We start from the raw sequence: 20,250 nt of genomic DNA on the forward strand, positions 1-20,250 counted from the left end.
AAAAAAAAAAAAAAAAAAAAAAAAAAAAAAAAAGCTCTACATACAGCTCTGATGCTGTCACTCCCCTGCTGAGTGCTTTCTCAGCTCCAGCGTGCCGTCCCTCCTGCGTCCTCTCCAGGCCCATCTGCCGTCCTCGTGTGCCAGCAACAGTGGCTGGTCCCTGCCCTCAGGCCTCCTCCACTGGGCTCACACCTGGCTCCTGCTTTGTCCTTTGGTGGCTCTGAGAAGCAGCCTCTGCCCCTCTCCCTTTCCTCCACTCTTTGTAAGACCCTCTTCCTTCTGTCTCTGCCATGTTGCTTGGATACCAGGGTGGAATAGCACAGAACAGTTGTTTGCGTTTGAATTCCAGCTCAGCCACTTTGATAGATTTCTGGACTGAGACATGTGGCTCTCTAGGCCCATTTCTGCATGGGTCGGGTAGAGTGGGCAGTACTCCTTTGCCAAGTTATAGTGAATGTAATTTCAACCTACGCGCCTCACGTGACTCAACTCCTCATCCATCAAGAATGGGCTCAGCTCTCACCTCCCTGCGTCCCTTCACCCCCCTGGAAAGTAACCTTTCTCCAAGGTTATACTTAAACAGGAATAGCTAATATTTGTTAATTTGCGCCAAGTAAGTATCTTGGATATATTACATCACTGAATTGTCGCACCTACTAGTTTGCAGGAGTGCCCGGCGGGCTTGTGATTCAATCACTTGTCCAGGCACCCACTGCTGGTAAACAGTAGAGGGGGCTCCTGAGCCTAGTCATTCTGGCTTGAGAACCCATTCCCTCAACTGCAGATTCCACTGCCCTTCATCCTGTTTGTTTTTCCGTAGCTGTAGTGAACATTTGTTGCATGAATGAACTGTTAAAATGGGGCCTGGCAGGGCGAAATTGGGGAAATGATGAATGAATGGTTCCTCTTCCCTGGCAGCGTTGACGACCTCCGAGCCCTCAAGGGGAAGCATTTTCTCCTGGACCCTTTGGTGCCGGAGTTGCTGGTGTTTCCTGCCCAGACAGATCTACATGAACACCCACTGTACCGGGCTGGGCACCTCATTCTGCAGGACAGGGTAGGGTAAGAGGAATGGAAAAGGGAAGAATATGTGCGCTCGGGAAGGGGTCAGCCTGGGGTCTCTTCACCTGGCCCCGGTGCTCTGCTCACCAGGCCAGCTGTCTCCCAGCCATGCTGCTGGACCCTCCGCCAGGCTCCCACGTCATTGATGCATGTGCTGCCCCGGGCAATAAGACCAGTCACTTGGCTGCTCTTCTGAAGAACCAAGGGTGAGTGCCATGGTCAGGAGAGGGAGGAGGGCGTGGGGCTTGATCCTCTACCCTTTCAGCGGGTCATGAAGGCCGAAAGGGTGGCTTTTGCTTAACTATTTCCTGCTGCACCAAAGCAGCTCATGGTCGCCCCAAGCTAAGCTTCCCCCACTGCAGGTGAGATGTGGATCCCTTAGCCCTCAGGGCAGAGACCCCAAGCCAGTTACCTCTGACCCTGGACCCTTTAAATGTTGGCCATTTTTGCTGGGCACGGTGGCTCATGCCTGTAATCCCAGCACTTTGGGAGGCCGAACCAGGCAGATCAACTGATGTCAGGAGTTCGAGATCAGCCTGGCCAACATGGTGAAACCCCGTCTCTACTAAAAGTACAAAAAATTAGCCGGGCGTGGTGGCAGGCGCCTGTAGTCCCAGCTACTCAGGAGGCTGAGGCAGGAGAATCGCTTGAACCCAGGAGGCGGAGGTTGCAGTGAGTGGATATTGCGCCACTGCACTCCAGCCTGGGCGACAGTGCGAGACTCTAGTTCAAAAAAACAGATATAGGCCATTTCAATATTGTGTGTCCTGACTTAGCATGCAGCCCCGTAGCTGCTCCACACGTTCTCAGCTGACTCCTGCTCTGCTCTCTCCCTAGGAAGGTCTTTGCCTTTGACCTGGATGCCAAGCGGCTGGCGTCCATGGCTACTCTGCTGGCCCGGGCCGGCGTCTCCTGCTGTGAGCTGGCTGAGGAGGACTTCCTGGCGGTCTCCCCTTCAGATCCGCGCTACAGTCAGGTCCGCTACATCCTGCTGGATCCTTCCTGCAGTGGCTCGGGTGAGATGGGAGAAGGTGTGGCCGAGGGACTCACAGGTCCACAGCCGCCTAGAACTGGAGTAGTTTTGGTGTTAGTTCTGACGCTTTAATGGGCTTGGGACCCTGGGACAAAAATTCTCGGGATTTCAGGACTGAGGTGCGCTTTTCCTTAGGTATGCTGAGCAGACAGCTGGAGGAGCCTGGTGCACGCACACCTTGCCCGGCGCGCCTGCATGCGCTGGCAGGGTTCCAGCAGCGAGCCTTGTGCCACGCGCTCACTTTCCCCTCCCTGCAGCGGCTCGTCTACTCTACGTGCTCCCTTTGCCAGGAGGAGAATGAAGATGTGGTGCGAGACGCCCTGCAGCAGAACCCGGGCGCCTTCAGGTAATGGGCGTGTGCCAGGGTCGTGGGGCAGTGGTGAGTGGCTCTCTTACCCCGCACCTGTTTCTCTTGCAGGCTAGCTCCTGTCCTGCCTACCTGGCCCCACCGAGGCCTGAGCAGGTTCCCAGGTGCGGAGCACTGCCTACGGGCCTCCCCAGAGACCACACTCAGTGGTGGCTTCTTCGTTGCTGTAATTGAACGGGCTGAGGCACCGAGGTGAGTGGGCAGGAGCGTGCTTGGGAGACACAGGCTGACCCTGGCACATCTCACACGACACTTCTCCTCTAGCTCAGCCTCACAGGTTGAAGCATCGGCGCCAGAATGCACACCCGGCCCAGCCCCAAAGAGAAAGAAAAGACGGTGACAAGCCACAGCTGGTGCTTACACGCTGCCTGGCACATAGCAGGGGCTCCGGGCTGCCTCCTTCCTGGTGGGAAAGGAAGACGCCTGTCCTCTCCATGGAGGGCCCTGGGCCTCACCGCAGGCAGCAGATAGGCTACTGGGTCCCTTCCTTGGGCTGTGTTCTTGCTAGCGAGAAAAGTGTTGCCCACAAAAATAAAACGCAGAGCGTGTTCTATGATAGATCACAGTTTTTATTCTTAGTGACATAAGCAGGAGAAAAATCTCACATTCATACTAAAAATTCCAGCTAGACTCAACAGGAATGAAGTCTTTATCTGTAAGGAAAGTTCCAGCCTCCCACTCCTGTCCAGTGTACATACTGTACACATCCACATTCACGCTCGGGGTTCCCGGACTGGCTGTCCTGCCTGTGGAACTGAGGTAAACTAGCTCAGGTACTGAAACTAGAGGGTCTACCTTATGTAAGGTGCAGGTGGAAGCTTGATTTCTAGGCCTGGGCCCACCCCGACCCTCTAGTCCTAACAGGTATTTGGGCTTAAGGTTCGCTCCCCCCTCAGCTGCACACACAGCCAGGTATGAACAAGGATCACAGCTGTTCTGAGGGCTGGCAGGAGCGTCCCTGCCACCGAACACTCACCCTCAGTCACCACGGGGAGGGGCCACCGGTTACATCTACATCACATTATTTATAAAATAAGAATTACAGTTTATATAACGTGGCCAGAAGGGGCTCAAGTCCCTCAGAAAGCTGCCTGGGACAGCATCTGAGCCTCTTCTTCACACAGGCATAACTTAACTATACAGCTAATTCCTAGTCAATAGCATTTATACTTAACCACCTCAATGAACCAAGCTTGAAGGAATTTAAAAGGCAATTTAGCTTAAATATAAAAATAAATTTTTGTTAAAAAATGTTTAAATATTTTTTTCTTTTAATTTAGACACACACATTCATACTTCTCCCAAAGAGGTCGGGCGTGGCAGCAAGGCTCTTGGGCCCAGGGTATGTGGTTTCAGAATAAAGGAAGGTAAGGATGGGCTGCAGAGGGCCCTGCTTAGGAAAAATAGGGTTTTTAAAATCTGGTTCACTAATTTCGGTTTTCTAACACATACTCTGGGTGGTGTAGCCTCCAATGAGGTCATAAGTGGGACAGAAACAAACTGCAGAGGGAAGAGGTCTTTGCTTTTCCCTGGCCCCATCCTCCTGGGCTGCCAGCCCTTAAAGTCAAAACACCATTGGAAAATTCGGGAGTCAGCACTTGTAGCCATAAAGTGGTGCTACTTTCCACACTCAATTAGCGAGGCTCCAGAAAACTTGAAACAGTAAGTCCGGCACTACCAACATGCCGCCACTCATACAACTCAATTCTTCCTCCAAACTCGATTCAAAGAGCAATACACAGAGCGTCAGACAAACGAACACAGGACAAGTCTTGAAACATACAATCCCGGAGAGGCAGACGAGGGCCTGATGAGGCCAAAGGGTGGCTGGGAGAGGAGGCAGCTGAAGCAGCGGTGGGCATCCTGCCTGCTCCAAGAGCTTCTTCCTCTTGGAGCGAGGTATCTCACCCCTGGCTCTGCCAGGCTAACAGTCGAGCCACCAAGCTTTGAGGGGCCAAACTGGCAGAGGGTTGGAGATTAAACATTGATTCAGACTTGGCAGGAGGAAAAGGCAGGAGCAGCACCCACTGGGGTCTCCAAGGCAAAGCTAGATTCAAGGGCATTTAAAAAGGAATCAATCCTGCAGGAAACCGGTGAGGGACACAGCAGCAAGAAATGGGGAAGTAGGAGTCCCCGGAAGGGACCAGAGGAGGAGAACCACTTCTCACAGCCAAGCCAAGCAAGGTAAAGCTTTAGGGACAACCCATTTCCCGAATCCCATCAGGTGCACAACAGCAATCCAGGCGGGCTGAACCCTGCACCCTCCAACGACGACGGCTCTCGGGGAAAGGTGGAAGGGGCGCCTGCCTAAGGGCGTGCTAAGCGGGAGTCAGGGCAGCAGACGCTATATACAGGTGTTTCTTGAGTTCTCCAGCATCCCCAGTGGAACTGTTCAAGTAAAGGTCATGGGCTTTGGACCTGCGGCGTCCTGCTTCCCTATCCCTGAGGCTCGTTCGTGCTTCCTCCAGAAGGGAAAGGGCCCCAGGGCTGCCACTACCCCCTGGTGTCTGAAGCCAGACATCTGGGGTAGGTTTGCTGTATGGAACTCGAAGGGTCAAAGGCTCTTCCTAGCAGGTGCCAAGGTCCAGACTTAGGGACAGGGAGGGGAAATGGGGCCAGGAGACAAAGGCTATTTTTTGCGGGTGTGCTGCCTTCGGGCCTGCAGCCGCTGTCGAGCCCCTGGGGTCTTGGATCCCGCACCAATGGAAAATGAAGGGGTCGCCGCTCCTGGAAAATTCAACAAGACCTCATCAGGGCAGCTGCTACATGAGACTCTGGGTCTGAGTGCCCGAACCTCTGGAAGGCTGGGCGAGAAACACTGAAATGCAAACTGCCAGAGTGCCTCAGAGCCAGGCCCATGAATCCATTTTTACCTGGCTTCCCATAAGATGGAGAACTTCCGCCCAGACAGCTTGTCTCTGATCTCTGCCATCCAACTCCCATCCCTGAGCGGTGGCGGACTCCTAACCCTAACGTCTTTCCTGTGCTGAACCTGATCTTCACAAGGTCTCAGAGGGCCGGAAGCCTGCCACCCCACCCAACCCCTCCTCAGACAGGCACAGATCACAGGGCCACAGGACTACAGGGGGCCACAGGGTGGCTTGCTTACCGAACGGTCCAATGCCAACAAAGGCTTGGGCGGGTGTTGAGGACGCCCCAAAGGAGAGGCTGCTGCCCGATGTGCCCACTCCAGGCGCAGTGGTGTTCTGACCAAAGGTGGGAGTGGCGGTGCCTGGAATGAAGACAGCAGAGAGCTGCAGAGACCTGGCCAGTGAGCAGAGGGCGGAGGCAGGCAAGGAGCGGAGCAACAGCCTGGGCTCCGCAAAGGACTTCCTCATAGGACCCTTGGCCCTACTGCTCCTGGCCCACTCCTCCATCAGCAACTAAGCCAGACAACCAAGTCTTCATGCCTGGTGCCCCAGTTCAGCCTGCTTCTCCCACCAGCTAATGGCCATGCCATGGCAGAGAAAAAACAACCCTGCCCTGTAGCCGCTTCCTGGGCCTCCTGACCCCTGCTGCAGAGGGGAGTACTCCAGGCCCCTGCCTCCAGCATACCCAGGTTAGCCACCTCCGTTCCGGCCTCCCGCACCCCCCCCCCCCGGCCCCCGGCCCCAGCCACTGTCCCATCCCCTCATCTTCTGTGGTGCCCCCTGGTGCCCACAGTTGTCACGACTCCCCTTCCCCAGCCTTGCCCTGACTGACTCTGGCTGCCTGGCTGATGCCCTCCAGCAGCTCCTCTGCAGGGAAGGCTGCTCTCAGGGCCTGGCCTCCAGCCTGGGGAAGGGGAGGCTCCCTGTGCTCCCATGCTGCTTCCATACTGTTTTTCTCCCTTCCCTAAATGCCATAACCGAAGTTCAGATCATCACTTTATCATAAGCCGCCATGTCCTCACGTCACCTGTCAATTGCCAGGTCAATTCCTGATTCACAGAGGACCCATGGCTCACTGGCTTCCTCCTCGTAACCCTCATGGTGACTTCGCCTTGTGAGGCTGACAATCCTCGGCCCCTCAACCTTGCCACCCCCATGAGCTCCTCTCCCCCACCCCTGCGGTCACACCATAACCACAGATCTCGGCTCCCAAATCTCCTGCCAGCACTGCACCCCTCCTGCAGCTGACTTCACCCGCTCTCCGCTCCTGCACCCCGAGCCACATCGGGGCACTGGCCCACTGCCCCTCCTGCTGCACTTGCTGGGGTCCCTATGGCCGGGTGGCACCAGCTGTCCACTCACGTCAGGTCTACACCCCAACACCCAAGTGTCGCTGGGAAACACACCATGCTGACTGGCCTCACCTGAACTTGACAGTCACAACTGTCCAGCCCACAGACTGCCTAGAAAGCATTGGATCTTTTTAATAACGTTTCCCCCACTGTCCCAAATAACTCTTTCCAAAGGCCCTTCTCTCACACTTTGCCCCAGCCCTCTCCCAGATCGTCTCTATTTCACAAAGAAAACAGAAGCCATGGGGGTCTATGTCCATCTTCCAGTGGGAGGCGCCATCACGGCATCCTTCTACTTACTCTGCAGTGGTTTTTCTGAATACTTAAGTGCCGAACACTGAGCCCCAGCCACAAACAACCCTCACCTCTTGGCCTCCTTCCACACCACTGCCTCCACCTCCACCCTCCAGCCACGCTTGCCTTTTCCTCTGCTCTTGAACACACCAAACATGTTTCTGCGTCTGGACCTTCACATGTGCCATCCTGTGCTGGAAAGGCATCCTCACTCATGCTCTGCCCACCCTTGTACTCAGCTGTTTTGAGACAGTCTTGCTGTCACCCAGGCTGGAGTACAGTGACACAATCTTGGCTCACTGCAACCACTTCCCGGGTTGAAACCATTCTTGTGCCTCAGCCTCCCAAGTAGCTGGGATTATAGGCAGTTACCACTGCGCCCCATGTTTTGGTCTTTCTAGTAGAGACAGGGTTTCACCAATTTGCCCAGGCTGGTCTTGAACTCCTGGCCTCAAGTGAACCACCTTCCTTGGCCTCCCAAAGTATTGGGATTACAGGTGTGAGCCACACTACACCCAACCTTCAGCTTACATTGTTAATTACTCAGAAAAGCCTTCAATGACCAGCTACATCCACAACAGCTCCTCCAGTCACTCATTACATATTTTACCAAAACGTGTTGTGAGCGGGCATTTCATTCAGCTCTATATTCAATACCTGTCTCTTCACTGCCATAGCAGCAGGTCCCTAAGAAGGCAGGCTGTGCAGGTACAGCTCTCTGAAGTCTGGCCTTCAGCCCAAGCCCATGCCTCTCCTTACCTCCAAACACAGGTTTGCTCTCAGGCGTGCTGCCCACGTTGAAGGCAAATGGTGTGCTCTGGCTGCCAGTGCCCAGGGCATTTTGACCTAAGCCCCCCGCGAAGGGGGTGGGGGTGGCTGTGGTCCCACTCTGTCCTGCTCCGAAGCTGAATGCTCCAGAGGTGGCGCTGGAGCCGGGGGTGGCCACATTGATCCCAAAGCCCCCGCTGGAAGCGGGGGCCGCTGAACCCCCAAATGTGAAGGGTGATGGTGTCGTGCTGCCGAACACTGAGCTGCTGCTCCCGCTGCTGGCGGTCTGGGTGGTGGCTCCAAAGCCAGAGCTGGTGGCTGCACCGAAGAAGATAGCAGTGGTGCCGCCAAAGGCGGGCTGTGAGCTGGTGGGGGCGCCAAAGGCTGAAGCCGCGGCTTTCAACCCAAACGCCGACTGTGTGGCACTGCCAAAGGCAGGTTGGAGGGGTGTGGGCACGTGTGCAGGCACGATCGTGATCGTGGACGCAGGTGCAGGTGTGGGTACAGCAGCTGGGGCCGGGGCCGGGGCTGCAGAGTTCCCAAAAGTGAAAGAGCTGCCAAAGCTGGGGGCAAGGGCTGGCTTGGCGGCTCCCGGTGGCTGCCCCTCAGTGGCCCCAAATGCGGGCTGGGGGTTGGCTCCTGGATATGATGGGAGCGGGGACTTGGTGCTTGAGCCAAAAGGAATGTTGAATGTGGAGGTGCTCGTGTTACTGAATGTCAGAGTGGGCTGGCTGCTGGTGGCTGGGGCGGAGGTGCTGAGGCTACTGCCGAAACCACTAAAGCTGCCGCTGCTGGTGGCCGGCGTGGCAGTGGGCAGGGACTGGGTGAAGGTGGTGACTGTGGTGGTGGTGGGCAGGGCAGGCGGCTTGCCAAACTGGAATATGGAGCCCATGGCTGGGGTGAAGCTGGCAGCAGAGGCCGGGGGTGCCCCGAAGAGGAAAGGCTGTGAGGTGGCAGTGGCGGTGCTGGTCGTGGTGCTCACGCTGCTGCTCACATTGTTTACACCAAAGCCAAACGCAGGCTTGGAAGCAGAGTCTGCGGATGGACTGGCTGTGGTGATGGGAGCCACAGCAGAGGTGGTGGTGGCCAGGCCGGTGAAAAGTGGGGCAGTTGTGGCGGGAGCAGTGGCGGGAGTTGTCTGCTTGAAGAAGGGAGCGGGCAAGGGCACAGATGCAGGCGGCCCCATGCTGCTAAAGATGGGCTGGAAGGTCGGGGCTGTGGTGCTGGTGGTTGCAGGGAGGGAGGAGCTGGAAGGCGCTGTGGCTGGGACCGAAGGGCCAGGCGGTGTGGGGCCTTCCTTCTCACTCTTGGGTGGGGCCATGAAAATGGGCTTGAACATGGGAGATGCTGAGGACTCGGCAGGGGCAGCAGGACTGGAAAGTGAGGTGCTCTGGGTTCCAAACAGGAAGCTTTGTTTGGGGGCGGGGGATGGGGCAGATGTGGCTTGGGGTTTGGCAGCCGTCTCTGCCTGAAGGGTTGGAGGTGACTTGGTGTCAGTAGCTGGTACTGGGGATGAAGCAGGCATCAGCCCCAGCAAAGGAGTGGGAGGTTTGGAGTCTGAGGAGGGGCCGGGGAGGGACCCTGGTGGCCCTGACTGTGAGAAGCCCAGTGGTGGCAGGAGGCTGGGCGTCTTTGGAGGCGAGGGGGCCTCAGTGGTTGCTGCTCCAGCAGATTCTGAAGAAAAGAAAAAGTGAATTTGGAATAAATACCTGGAAGGTGATGGTATTCAGTATTTCAGCGTCCTCCCCATGCCTACCACAGAGCCTGGGATCCAAGAGTCAGTCAATAAACTCAGCTAAGTCTGCACTACAGGCTTGTATGCTAAATCAAGGAAGTGTTCATGTCTACCTCACAGATCATCAGACAGACGGACAGGGATAAAATGGGGCCTAAATGGGGATCTGACGTGTAGAGACTAAGACAACCCAATTGTCTCAACTCTGAAGTTCACATACCAATCTGGATCTACTTTATTTGCCTATGAAGCTCACCTGCCCGCTGCTAAGAGCACGCAACTGTGAATGGGCAAGTCTCTGCCCTTGAGCAGGGAGGGTGAGTACGAGCCCCAGGCTACCATCTGACAAAGAGGTGTGTAAGCCCAGTGCCATGTAGGCCTGGGCCGGGAACAACCAGCAGCCCTGAAGTGCTGGAGGGAAAAGGAAGCAGTGCTGCTCTGGACCTGTGGTTCTAACAGGCACAGACATCCTGACCACATCACCACATTCACACTGCCAAGGTGCCGTGCCTGGGAAGGTCATTCTCTTCTGACAGATGATGAAGGCGAGGCTCAGAGTAGCCACGGGACAGGCTTCAGATCCTGAGTGCTGCAGCAGCCCTTCCCTAACGCTCCCTGATGCAGGCTCCTGTGCTGTTAAACGTGGTCCCACTCTGGTGTGGTGGGTCAGGGTGCACTAGGCCTGCAGAGCAATCTCCAGTGACTGACAGGCGCGACGCCTTTACTCCAACCCAAGCAGGGGATGCTACTGAGAAGGCTGATGGTGTCACAGGCTGGATCCACAGGCCCCTCTCCAGCTCACCTGGGCAGGGCGGCAGGCTCGGGGGACTCTGCATCTTCTTCAAGCTGTCTAACAGTGGGTTGGTGCTTGGGGCCGGGAGGGAGGTGGGGGAGGGGGCAGGTGCAGCAGCAGGCAGGGTAAAGGTAAATGAAGGCTGAGTGGTAGGTGGGGTCTCAGTGACAGAGTTCGAGGCAGCAACTGAAAAAGAAAGAAAGGTGAAGCAGTCCTGGCTTGTCTGGGACTTCTTTCCAGATGCCTGTTTGAGAGCAGGGTCTCGGCACGGCTCATGGAGGAATGCCTCCCTCAATCGCAGTGCTCCCTGCTGTCCAGTTCCCATGAAGATCAACATGGATTTCTCAGGGGAGAAAGACCAAAAGAAAACATGGAACCCTACTCTGGATTTTCCCAGAGAAACTTAATTTTTTTAAACACCAAAATAAAACCAAAGAAAACAAACACCTGCCACCTCTTGAGTGTGCGGTGGCCTGTCCTCCTTACCGGTCTTATCCTCCAAGGCCTCGTTGAACCACTGTAATGAAGCCTTCTTCTCTAAGTCTAGGTCCTCGGCAGTGATCGAATAGCCAAGCTGGGGAGGTGGAGGCTACCAAAAAGAAAAAGTCGTCAGGTCAATCAGAAAAAACAGGAAGGCTGGGTGTGGTGGCTCATGCCTGTAATCTCAGCATTTTGGGAGGCTGAGGTGGGTGGATCACTTGAGGTCAGGAGTCTGAGGCCGGCCTGGCCAACATAGTGAAATCCCATCTCTACTAAAAATACAAAAAATTAGCCGGGCTTCATGGTGTGCACCTGTAATCCCAGCTACTTGGGAGGCTGAGGCAGGAGAATCGCTTGAACCTGGGAGGCGGAGGTTGCTGTGAGCCAAGATCAAACCACTGCACTCCAGCCTGGGCAACAGAGTGACGCTGTCTCAAAAAAAAAACCAAAAACCAAAAAACAAAAACAAATTAGAAAAAGCTGGAAGAAACTTGTCCTTAGCATTCCTAAGACTTAGGAGAGCTAAGTCGGGGAGGCAGGAGTAGATGGACAAGACCATACCAAGGTCAGCTGTTCTCCTCGCCGAGAAGGCAGCAGCTGAATTTTCCGCTTACGCTGCCCAGAGCTGCCAGGTGTAGACGGAGAATTCCATGAGTTTTGTTTCTTCCATGGGGTTGTATCTGCAACTAAAGAAAGAAATCTAGACTTGTTTGCTTCCTTCCCTCTTCCAGAATTGGATGGTTTTGTCTATCCACTTCCAACTTAACACTGAGTTTTCACTGGACATCCCTGACAAGATTCCATCTTCTGTGGTTTGGTTGCTTGGATGGTATTTGCAAGATTAAGGCGTGCATGCCTACTGCTTACTGCACAGTAATTACCGGGATCACCCACAGGTGACTCCAGCTCAGCTTACCTCTATCCAGTCGTGAAAGCCCTGTCTGCAACTGTTCTCCCTCATCAGACTATCCACCTCTGAGGGAGAGGAAATTTCTCTCTCTCTATCTCCCATGCCCTAGACCTAGCAATGCTCAAGACACGTTTTTAATATTAATCTCTACATCCTCCACAAACACCTCCACCTCCAGCAGTGCAGCGCCTCCTCCTGGCTCAGCAACCTACCCCTTTCTCCCTGGGACTCCTTGTCTGTTGCCAGTGGGGTTGAAGAACTGGAATGTTGACACACCTCCTCTTCTCTGTCAGGAGAAAAGAAACAATTTAGTCTAGAAAGACTTTTTGGCCGAAGTATTGAATAATTTCTCACACCCTCTTAACTACCAAGTGGCCAATGTTTAAAACAACCATAATTTAAGATCTCAGTATGTCAGGATAAAAAAAGTCAAAATGAAATTCCAGCAGAATGAAGGGAGGGAGGCTGGTTCATGGAGGCCATGGAGATAGCTTTTGTCTTTAAAAAAAAAAAAAAAAAAAAGCACAAACCAACAATCTTCAAAACCTTACTTACAACCTCCCAAGTCCCTGGGAGTTGAAGACACAGATCTGATCCCTGAGGGAATGGTGGTCCAGCCAACTGCAAGCACCCAGTCAGCTGGAGTCAAGAACCTGAAGGCGAATGCCGCCAACTTGACTCTCCGCTGTCTATTGTGCGTGGCCTGTGCTTGCACCGATCCCTCAGGCTGGAGTGGGAGGTGACAGGCAGAGGCCACTAGAGTCAGTACGTGAGACTGCAGGCTGACGGCAGTTCAGGTGGGTGCTGACTGTCCCTCTCCCAGGGCTTAGTTTCTTTGATTCTCCAAGTCACAGTAGCACAAAGGCTAAGAGCCAGGTTCCTTTCCCACCTTCCTCACCCCCATCTGCCCACGCAGCAAATGAAAACTGCAGGAGAATGCCGAGTACCTGATTTTCTTTGCTGGCCTCTCCGGTGTCTGGGAGCGGGACGAGGCTGGGCTAGAGAAGGGTGATGAACTAGGACCACTTCTCTTCCAGAGCTGAAAATCAAGAGAATGTGACTGAGCCCGCTGATAACTCGGCATCTGACCTTCACGACAAAGTCCCTTTTTACGTGACTCAGAAAATAGTTTTTACGGTTAAATGGTTAGTCATGCCTGTAATCTCAGCACTTTGGAAGGCCAAGGTTGGAGGATTGCTTGAGCCCAGGAGTTTGAGACCAGCCTGGTTAACATAGGGAGACCCCCATCTCTACAAAAAAATTGAAAAATCAGTTGGGTGTGGTAGTTTGCACCTGAGGTCCTAACGACTCAGGAGGCTGCAGTGAGCTGTGATCGCTCCACTGCACTCCAGCCTGGGTGAACAGAGTAAGACCCTGTCTCAAAAAAAAAAAAAAAAAAAAAATTTCTTTGTGAAGAAAGACCCCTGAAAAGAAAGTCAATTGCCAGTATTACTTGAAAGCAAAAAAAGTAATGGAATGTTAGTAAAGGTAGAAGAAACGGGCGCATTTTTTGCATAGGTTAACTGGAAAGGCAGACTCGGTAATGATGAGCCAGGACACATTCAAACTCACTCTAGACTGTCTATGGAAAGGATGGAAGTAAACTGAAGAAGATAGCCCAGTCAACTAATTTAGTCTTGCTTCCATTAAATTTTCAACTTTAATTTACTAAGTTCATTTTTAAAATATGCTGTTGTGGCCGGGCGCGGTGGCTCAAGCCTGTAATCCCAGTACTTTGGGAGGCCAAGGCGGGTGGATCACGAGGTCAAGAGATCGAGACCATCCTGGTCAACATGGTGAAACCCCGTCTCTACTAAAACTACAAAAAATTAGCTGGGCATGGTGGCGCGTGCCTGTAATCCCAGCTACTCAGGAGGCTGAGGCAGGAGAATTGCCTGAACCCAGGAGGCGGAGGTTGCGGTGAGCCGAGATCGCGCCATTGCACTCCAGCCTGGGTAACAAGAGCGAAACTCCGTCTCAAAAAAAAAAAAAAAAAAAAAAAAAAAAAAAAATGCTGTTGTAACATTTATGACTTTTGCAACAATTATGGCATTTATCATCATGTGATGATCATCCAAACATGGGCCTCTTCTTCCAGGTGAGTTCTTGACAGCAAAGATGGTGTTTTCATCTCTGTGCCCTCCAGAGACCGGCAGCAAAGTAGCTGGCATAGAGCGGACACTACAAATAGTCCCATAAGTGCTGAGCCTAATGACAAAGCCACTAAGCTGTCACCTCAGACCGTCCTTCCTACTTGAAAAGCTGCTAGTGATTTGTCACCCTGTACCAGCTACCATCACAGAAGTACAAACAGGAAGTCAACAGTGCTCAAACAGAGTTTGAAAATGGAGAAAAGGAAGCTTCAGACAAGTGGTATGCAGCAGAACAGTTCCGTGAGGGCACCATCAGGAAGCCGGGCCTGGGGGGAGGTTGAGAAAACTGCTCTCGGCAATCATAGCTGAAGTTATGCTCAAGCAGCAAGAAAGGCCAGAGCCCAGTGGTTTAAAAAACATGGGACTACAGGGATGGCAAAGAGTAGAATACAAAACCTCATCAAAGTGATCCAAGGACTGAATACATGAGTGGCATTTTCAATCACTTCAGATCCCTGACACTAGCTCACTGGTTCTCACATGGCTCTCATCAGTCACGGGTGGAACTTCGAAACTACACAGATGGCCGAGTGTGGTGGCTCATGCCTGTAATCCTACCACTTTGGGAGGCCGAGGCAGAAGTGCTTGGGCCCAGGAGTTTCAGACCAGCCTGGGCAACATGGCAAGACCCTGTCTGTCGTTAACCTAGGGCTGTACATAAATAACTTAGGGCCAGTACATAAGTAACCTAGGGCCAGTTCAGTAAAAGTACATAGATGGCCGAGCGCGGTGATTCATGACTATAATTCCAGCACTTTGGGAGGCCAAGGCAGGTGGATCACTTGAGGTCAGGAGTTTGAGACCAGCCTGGCCAATAGGGTGAAACCGTGTCTCCACTAAAAATACAAAAATTAGCCAGGTATGGTGGCGCATGCCTGTAATCCCAGCTACCTGAGAGGCTAAGGCAGGGGAATCACTTGGACCTGGGAGGTGGAAGTTGCAGTGAGTCAATACTGTGTCACTGCACTCTAGTCTGGGTGATGGAGTGAGACTCCATCTCAAAAACAAAACCAAACCATATACCTAGGAATAATTCTAATAAAAGAGAAGTAACACCTCTACAGAGCAGAATTAGAGATGATGTAAATAAAAGGAGGAGGCCAGACATGGTGGCTCATGCCTATAATCCCAGCACTTAGGACGGCCAAGGTGGAAAGACTGTTTGAGCTGAGTCTGAGACCTGCCTAGGCAACATAGTGACACGCTGTCTCTACTAAAAGTTTTTTTAAAAATTAGCTGGGTTGGAAGGGGAAAAATTCCACAAAAATAAAAATAAATAAAAAAGTAAAAATTAGCTGGGTATGGTGATACATGCCTGTAGTCTCAGCTACTCAAGAGGCTAAGGCAGGAGGATCACTTGAGCCTGGGAATTCGAGGCAGTCGTGAGCTATGATCATGCCACGGTACTCCAGCCTGGGCCACAGAGCAAGACCTTGTCTCAAAAGTTAAATATATGAATGACATTCCATGTTCATAGATTAGGTTAGAAGTAAACAAGGTCAATATTATAACAATGTCACTTCCATCCAAAGTCATCAGTAGATTAAAGGCAATCCCAATCAATATTTCAAATTTTTTTTTTTTTTGTGGAAATTGACAAGTTGATCTAAAAATTATATGAAAATGCAACAGGCCAAGATCCAAGACAGTCCTGAAGAGAAATGAGAGAGTGGGATGACTGACTCTGTCAAGACTTAAAATATCAGGGTAGGGGTAAAACAAAGACTGGCACAAGGGTAGGTAGAAAAATAGACTGATGGAACAAAACAGTATAGAAATGGACTCACATATATATGGACACTTAAATTAGACAAAGGCGGTGCTGCAGAGAAATAAGGATGGTCCTTTCAATAAATGTTACTGGGAGAAATGGGTATTTCTACAGTAAAACAACACCACCACCACCACAACTAATTTTGATCCTAACCTCACACCGTACACAAAAATCAATTTCAGGTGGATGATGGATTTACATATGAAAAGTATTAATAAAATAATAAAGCTTCTAGAAGGTAGCATAGAAGAAAATTATCATAACCTTAAGTTAGGCAGGCAAAGATTCCCTAAATACTACACAAAGTATGCTAACGACAAGGAATTAGAATGGCAAGACACTTTTTTGTTGCAACACATACATGACAGAGAGCTCGGATCTACAATATATAAAAAGCGTATTCAACTCTCTAAGAAAAAGACAACTTAATAGAAAAGAGCCAAGAAATCTGAACAGGCATCTCACAAAAGAGGCTGTACAAATAGCCAATAAAAAGTTGGTACTTCTAGCTCATTAGTAATCAGGGAAATGCACACTAAAACCACAATGAAATATTACTTCACACTTACCGGAATGGCTAAAGAGACTGGCAATACCAAGTGTTGGTGAGGATATGGAACAACATAAACAAAAATCTCATATACTGCTGGTAAGAATGTAAACTAAAACACCCCCTTTAACACACTGCTTAGCAGAGGGAAGAAGACAAGCCTACTCTATACGTGTTCAATGCTGTAACAGAAGACACAATGCCAATAATGGAGAGCATTTCCCTTCTTGACAAAAAAGTGTCTGACCTGAGAACACTGGTAACTCTGAGATGTGGCCTCCCTGTGAGTGTTTACTGTCTCTGAACCCCAAAGGGACTGGAGATGTGTGATTGCAACACGCTCAAGGACTACCAGACTGATATTGGTACTGCTCAGTATATTTGATATCAGCTACCATTCAGCACTAGGGTACCTTTGATACCAGATTTTGCAGCTTTTCAAGAGAAAATGGAAATCTAGATCTTCATATATAATCTGTTAACTTTATTTACATATTCATTTTAAAACAGTTACTACATTTACATGGTTTAAATACCAGAGTGGAAAAGGATGTGTAGTGGTAATCCTCCCTCCCTCTCCTGGCCCTCCAAGCGCTTAGTTCCCTCCCCATGGGCAACCATTATTGTTTTGAATATTTACAATCAAAAGTATTTCCAAATTAAATCTCAACAAATGAAGGCAATATTTCTAATGGAAATCTCTAAGTTCAGTGTAGATGTGAATTATCACCATTTCATTCTTGTGTCTAGGTCTACAGGCTAAGACATAAGGAGGGTCTCATAGGCATGAAGTCTTATTCTCAAAGCAGATTCATTAATATCCTCAAGCGGGGAAAGCAAAACTTAGACCACTTCATCTTTTTCTCTCTCAAAATACACTTCAAGCATATATAAATGCAAGTTGAAGCACATATTCCCCCCCACCTTTTTTTTTTTTGGAGACAGAGTCTCTCGCTCCTTTGCCACGCTGGAGTGCAGTGGTGCAGTCTCAGCTCACTGCAACCTCTGCCTCCTGAGTTCAATCGATTCTCCTGCCTCAGCCTCCCAAGTAGCTGGGACTACAGGCATGTGCCACCATGCCCAGCTCATTTTAGTATTTTTAGTAGAGACGGGATTTTGCCATGTTGGCCAGGATGGTATCCATCCTTGTGATCTGCCCACCTCGGCCTTCCAAAGTGCTGGGATTAAAGATGTGAGCCACCACGCCTGGCCCTCTTTTTCCCTTTTTAAATGCAAGGTAGCATATGATGCATGCTATTCTGAACACTGCTTTGGGCAATTTTATCTCTAAAATGTTGCTGCTTATGTTAAAATAATCTTTTTCCCAATGTGACACAATGCTGTACTGGCTGAAAACCTGCCTTAGTGGAATGGCGTTTATGCCTGATAGAAATTACAACCTCTCTTTAAATACTATACCTCGGCTGGGCATAGTGACTAGTGATCCATCTGTAATGCTAGCACTTTTGGAGGCCGAGGGAGGGGGATCACTTGAGCTCATTAGTTCAAGACCAGCCTAGGCAACATGGTGAGACCCTCATCTCTACAAAACATAAAAAAAACCGGCCAGGTGTGGTGGTGCACACTTGTGGTGCCGGCTGCTTGGGAGGCTGAGGTAGGAGAATCGCTTGGGCCAGGAGGTGAAGGCTGTAGTGAGCTGTGATCACACCACTGCACCCCAGCCTGGGTGACACCAAGACCCTGTCTCAAAAAATAAAAAGAAATCTGTACTTCCAGGTAATATCTGCTGTAGCCAAACATCAATTTAAAAAAGGCTTTCAGATTTGTTTTAAACATGCTAAAAAATGGTTCAACAATAGAGAGATTAACATGGCCCCTACGTGACAATGACATACAAGTTTGTGACGCATTTCATATTTTTTTAAATGGTTGGAACCTTATAGAAATTATTACTTGAAGTATATAAATCCTTGCTGACAATCGGCACATCCTTAGGTAACATTGTGTTATAACATTGCAATGAAATTTGAGTTCTCCCAACATATACATAGGGCTTTGTAGGTGTCCTTAGTTAAGTAGTTTTGCTTCATATAACTGCTAAATTTGCATTTATTGATACTTCTACTGTTATATTTGCTTGGCATTATTCTTTCCTGTTATTTTAAATTAAAAAGTTCTGCAATTTGTTTAAAAAAAAAAAAAACAACACACTGCTTAGCAGCTGGGCGCAGTGGCTTATGCCTGTCCTCCCAGTATTTTGGGAGGCCAAGGCAAGGGCATCACTTAAGGCCGGAAATTTGAGGCCAGCCTGGCCAACATGGTAAAACCCCATTTCTATTAAAAATAGAAAAAATTAACTGAGTGTTGTGGCACACATCTGTAATCCCAGCTACTTGGGAGGCTGAGGCATGAGAATCACTTGAACCCAGGAGGCAGAGGTTGCAGTGAGCCAATACGGTGCCAATGCGCTCTAGCCTGGGCGAGAGAGTAAGACTCTGTCTCAGGAAAAAAACCAAAAAACCAAAAAAGAAACAAAACGCTGGGCATGGTGGCTCATAACTGTAATCCCAGCACTTTGGGAGGCTGAGGTGGGTGTATCATCTGAGGGTAGGAGCTCGAGACCAGCCTGACCAATATGGTGAAACCCCATCTCTAGTAAAAATACAAAAATTAGCTGGGTGTGGTGGCATGAGCCTGTAGTTCCAGCTACTAGGGAGGTTGAGGCAGGAGAATCACTTGAACCTGGGAGGCGGAGGTTGCAGTGAGCCGAGATTGTACCACTGCACTTCAGCCTGGGTAACAGAGCAAGACTCCATCTCAAAAAAAACTTTTTTAGCAATATCTACTGAACGTACACATACTTTACGTGTACCAAAAGATTTAACACGATTATTTATATAAATATTATGTATAATAGCCTCAAACTGGAAACTGAAATGTCCAATGGCAGAATGGATAAGTTAACTGTGGTTATATTCATAGTGTGGAACAGTATTCAGCAATGACAATTACCTACTGCTAGGTGCAAGAATGTGGACAAATCTCTTAAGTCAAACACCAAAGAACGCATACTCTATTGCCATTTATATAAAATTCAAAAACAGGGTATACTATGTAAGGCGCTAATAGAAAGGAAGGAAGGAGCAGTGATGGGGAATGGGCAGGAGGGAGGTTTCTGGGTGTTGAAAATGTTTTATTACTTGACCTGGTTGGTGGTTAAATTATACTGTAGTAAAAAAGGCCATCTGAAGAGTGAGGCAAGTTACATGACATGAAATGCTATGCAAGATATAATGGATAAAAGAGAAAAGATGAGTTTTAAAAAGCAAATATGCTGTGACCCTGTTATGTAGAACAGTCAAAAAATTCTGGGTATGGTCTGTGTTTGCACACAGCGAGAATGTTAACAATGGATACCTACTGGATGGAGACTGGGATTGCTGGGACAGAGGAATTTTACTTTACTTAAAAAAGCCAAAACCAGGAAAGGTAATACTTGCACATTACATTACAATAAGAATGTACAGTAGGCTGGGTGCGGTGGCTCACGCCTGTTATCCCAGCACTTTGGGAGGCTGAGGCGGGCAAATCACAAGGTCAGGAGTTTGAGACCAGCCTGGCCAATATGGTGAAACCGTGTCTCTACTAAAAATACAAAAATTAGCTGGGCGTGGTGGTGGGCACCTGTAACCCCAGCTACTCAGGAGGCTGAGGCAGGAGAATCGCTTGAATCCAGGAGGTAGGGGCTGCGGTGAGCCGAGATCATGCCATGAGATCATGCCACTGTACTCAAGTGCGGGCAACAGTATGCAACCCCGTCTCAAAAAAAAAAAAAAAAGTACAGTAAAAGGTAAATTTCCTTTTTTATCTCAATGATAGTTTCTAATATATCCTCTAAGAATTATTCTATGCATATTAAAAGATTTTAAAAAGTCCAAACAATAGAGGATACTATACAGTTCTGTGCCTTGTTTTTTATGTAATTTATTTTTGAGATCATTCACATAAGTACTTATTCAGTTGCCTTATTCTTTTTCATAGTTACAAGTATATTTCAACTTACCAAAATACTGCTAGTTATTCAACCAGCTCCCTGAAAAGATACATGTACACTGTATCCAAGCTGCTGTTATTAAAGCAATGTTAAA

The 20,250-nt window shown here is 49.9% G+C and overlaps 2 protein-coding genes across 5 annotated transcripts in view; one reads left to right on the plus strand and one right to left on the minus strand.

Moving 5' to 3' along the window:
- Positions 1–3,020, plus strand: part of NSUN5 (NOP2/Sun RNA methyltransferase 5) — a 5,779-nt gene extending 2,759 nt beyond the window's left edge. Inside the window, exons 5-10 of one of the 4 annotated variants that reach the window (XR_004261776.1) lie at positions 919–1,057; positions 1,153–1,268; positions 1,900–2,078; positions 2,239–2,441; positions 2,514–2,654; positions 2,727–3,015. Coding sequence is in view for 2 of the 4 variants with exons in the window: in XM_032254989.1 (XP_032110880.1) it covers positions 919–1,057; positions 1,153–1,268; positions 1,900–2,078; positions 2,231–2,441; positions 2,514–2,654; positions 2,727–2,802 (862 nt within the window). In the remaining 2 variants the exon portion in view is untranslated. Of the gene's footprint in view, positions 1–918; positions 1,058–1,152; positions 1,269–1,899; positions 2,079–2,230; positions 2,442–2,513 lie in introns of all 4 variants that reach the window. The other 3 variants (XR_004261777.1, XM_032254989.1, XM_032254991.1) reach the window with 3 other exon arrangements.
- Positions 3,011–20,250, minus strand: part of LOC116534556 (nuclear envelope pore membrane protein POM 121C) — a 27,182-nt gene continuing 9,942 nt past the window's right edge. Inside the window, exons 6-13 of the mRNA XM_032254986.1 lie at positions 12,612–12,703; positions 11,877–11,950; positions 11,316–11,440; positions 10,761–10,863; positions 10,284–10,460; positions 7,738–9,420; positions 5,572–5,694; positions 3,011–5,189 (exon numbers count right to left, since the gene is read on the minus strand). Coding sequence (XP_032110877.1) covers positions 5,092–5,189; positions 5,572–5,694; positions 7,738–9,420; positions 10,284–10,460; positions 10,761–10,863; positions 11,316–11,440; positions 11,877–11,950; positions 12,612–12,703 — 2,475 coding nt within the window. The 3' untranslated portion in view covers positions 3,011–5,091. The remainder of the gene's footprint in view (positions 5,190–5,571; positions 5,695–7,737; positions 9,421–10,283; positions 10,461–10,760; positions 10,864–11,315; positions 11,441–11,876; positions 11,951–12,611; positions 12,704–20,250) is intronic.

Source organism: Sapajus apella, unplaced genomic scaffold, assembly GCF_009761245.1.
Source record: "Sapajus apella isolate SASKATOON/1434 unplaced genomic scaffold, GSC_monkey_1.0 scaffold88, whole genome shotgun sequence".
Classification (NCBI taxonomy): domain Eukaryota; kingdom Metazoa; phylum Chordata; class Mammalia; order Primates; family Cebidae; genus Sapajus; species Sapajus apella.